This window comes from Phytophthora infestans, genomic scaffold, assembly GCF_000142945.1.
Source record: "Phytophthora infestans T30-4 supercont1.82 genomic scaffold, whole genome shotgun sequence".
In the NCBI taxonomy this organism is placed as follows: domain Eukaryota; phylum Oomycota; class Peronosporomycetes; order Peronosporales; family Peronosporaceae; genus Phytophthora; species Phytophthora infestans.
This window is the reverse complement of record NW_003303677.1, coordinates 460,214-462,785: the sequence shown is the minus strand read 5'-3', so window position 1 is coordinate 462,785 and position 2,572 is coordinate 460,214. Positions and strand designations below refer to the sequence as shown.

Below are 2,572 nucleotides of genomic sequence, written 5' to 3'. Positions count from 1 at the left end.
CTCCATGCTGGTGGGCTATGATGTCAAGAAACAGGAGCTGGTGGCGTGTATTATCGACTATATCCACAAGTATGATTTCATGAAGATGATGGAGCACGCCGGCAAGCGATTGATCCAGGAGGAGGGCGAGATCACGGTGCTCAACCCGAAACACTACCGCAAGCGCTTTTGTCTGGCCATGAACAAGTATTTCGTCACCATCCCGTCGCGTTATACTAAGGTGACGACTGTTGTACGAAACACGGCATCCACCACAACTGTCGGTAGCACTGGTACAACTACCCAAGACGAGGACAAGGACAGAGACTTCATTCAACCTCCGTACAGCACCAGCACGAATGCCAGTAGTGTCAGCACGATCGCATCGGTTGTGGGCACTCATCGCCGCCAGCTTTGAGTCCGCGTCCGGAATGGTCCGGGCGAGATCCAAGTCAAACTCGCAGATGGTAAGGCTCGCCGCGTTGCGCGGCGTGACGTGTCTTTGTCGTACACGTTCGACGGCTTCCGTAGCAAGGACGACTTCTTGGTGATCGAGATGAACTACGCGTTTGACTGCATCCTGGGCATCCCTTGGCTTGCGCGATATCAGCCAGAGATTGACTGGCTGGCCCAATCAGTCAAGCGTCGACGTGGATTCGACGTGAGCGAGGTCTTCACACACCTCTTGGTGGCGCCAAGAGACTGGCCCCACGTCACAGTCGTAGACAAAACAGCAACGACACAAGCAGTGCACAGAGCGAGCGATGGCCCTCTCTGCATGGCTTGTGCTACGTTGTTGGACGAAGAGCCCTCGCGGTTTCGCGAGGTAGATGATGAGGTGGTTGAGCAGCGGCTCCCACAGCACAAGACGGTGGTCGAGCAGGGGCTCCCACAACACGAGACAGTGGTCGAGCAGGGGCTCCCACACAACGAGACGGCGGTAGAGCAGAGGTTCCCGCCGAACGATTCGGCGGTCGAGCACATTGGGCTCCCGTCAAACGATGCCGCGGTAGAGCAGGGGCTCCCGCGTGTTCCCGGCCCGGTCGAGTACGGTCTCCCGCGCCTAGAGGAGGGTGATGCATCGTCGAGTAGCAGTGCGTCAGACTCGAGCGTAAGCTCGAGGAAGTCGAAGAAGAAGTCGAAGCGACGACGTCTTAAACCTCGTCGAGACTACACGACCAGCGATAGCCCGCCGATGGAATCGGTCAGCGCGCTGGAGTACGTGGAAGGAGGCCCGAATCGGTCGCGCAGCATCGCAATCGCGAGCCCACCGCGCGAAGCGGCGGCGATCACACGCCTTCCAGGCTTGTCCTGAAAGAACTTTCTTCGGGACCTCAAGGCTGGAGACGTCGAGCAAGTATGTTTGGTCACCGAGGCAGTCTCGGTGGATGAGGCAGCAAATGCGGTCGCAACGGACAGTGTACGCTCACGTCCGCTAGGTGCTGAACCTAAGTCTGCTCGAGAGGAACGATTCCAAACGCAGTCTAGGGAGCCTTGCGGGAGTCAGCGAATCCCGTATACGACACCGCCTGCGAGTACGCCGACGTCTTCCCGGATGAGATCCCCGCCGAGCTACCGGCGGATCGTGGAGTTCAGCACGAGATCGACCTCGCGCCAGGTACGAAGTACTGCGTTACCAGACAATGGCCACTTCCGCGTGATCAAGTGAAAGCGATCGATGACTTCTTCGAGGGCCGCCGAAAGGCGGGTCACGTGCGTGAGAGTACCTCTTTCCATTCCAGTCCAACGTTCTGTGTGAAGAAAGCCACAGGGGGATGGCGTATCGTTCACGCATTCAACAAGTTGAATGATGCCACCATCCCCGCGCAGACTCCGATCCCTCGGAAGGACATGGTACTGGACTCCATGGCTGGCAGCGTCATCTACAGCGCCATCGACCTGACCGATGGATTCTATCAGATCCTGATGAGAACATCTGATGTACCTCTCACCGCCGTAAGTACACCGAGTGGGATGCTCTGGGAGTGGCTCGTGATGCCACAGGGCCTCAAGAACGCGCCTGCCACCTTCAATCGCATGGTCTCCCATGTCCTTCGCCCGCTTCGAGACTTCGCGCCGAGTTACTTCGACGACATCTTCGTGCACAGCCGCGCTGAGGGCAACTTCAGTGCCGTGGACGTACATCTGAAACACCTGAGACAAGTCTTCCAGGTGATGCGAGAGAACAAGCTCTACGCAAACCTGAAGAAATGTGTCTTCTGCGCACCGGAGATTCCGGTGTTGGGATGCTACGTGAGCAAGAGCGGTGTACGCGCGGATCCTGAGAAGGTATCGTCTATCTGTGCTTGGCCAACGCCGACAAGCCCCACTGAGTTGCGTCAGTGGCTTGGTATGGCCAATTACTTGCACAAGTACACGAAGAATTACGCTGGGTTGATCCAGCCGCTGTCCTCGCTGCTGAAGAAGGGTGTGATCTGGGAGTGGAAATCGGACCACCAAGCTGCATTCGACTCGGTGAAGAAGAGCTTGGCGTCTGCGCCGATCCTGGAGCTTGCTGATGACTCAAAGACATTCCACGTCGTCTGCGACGCGAGCGATTTTGCCATCGGCTGTGCGCTGATGCAGTTCGATG

At 57.4% G+C, this 2,572-nt stretch overlaps 1 protein-coding gene across 1 annotated transcript; it reads left to right on the top strand.

The window, feature by feature from the left end:
• Positions 1-4: 4 nt before the first annotated feature.
• PITG_18841 (uncharacterized protein) lies at positions 5-397 on the top strand (the record flags this gene model as incomplete). Its single annotated transcript, XM_002997199.1, has 1 exon — positions 5-397. One exon carries the CDS (start codon positions 5-7, stop codon positions 395-397), a length of 393 nt encoding a protein of 130 aa, XP_002997245.1.
• Between the last annotated feature and the right edge of the window lie 2,175 nt (positions 398-2,572).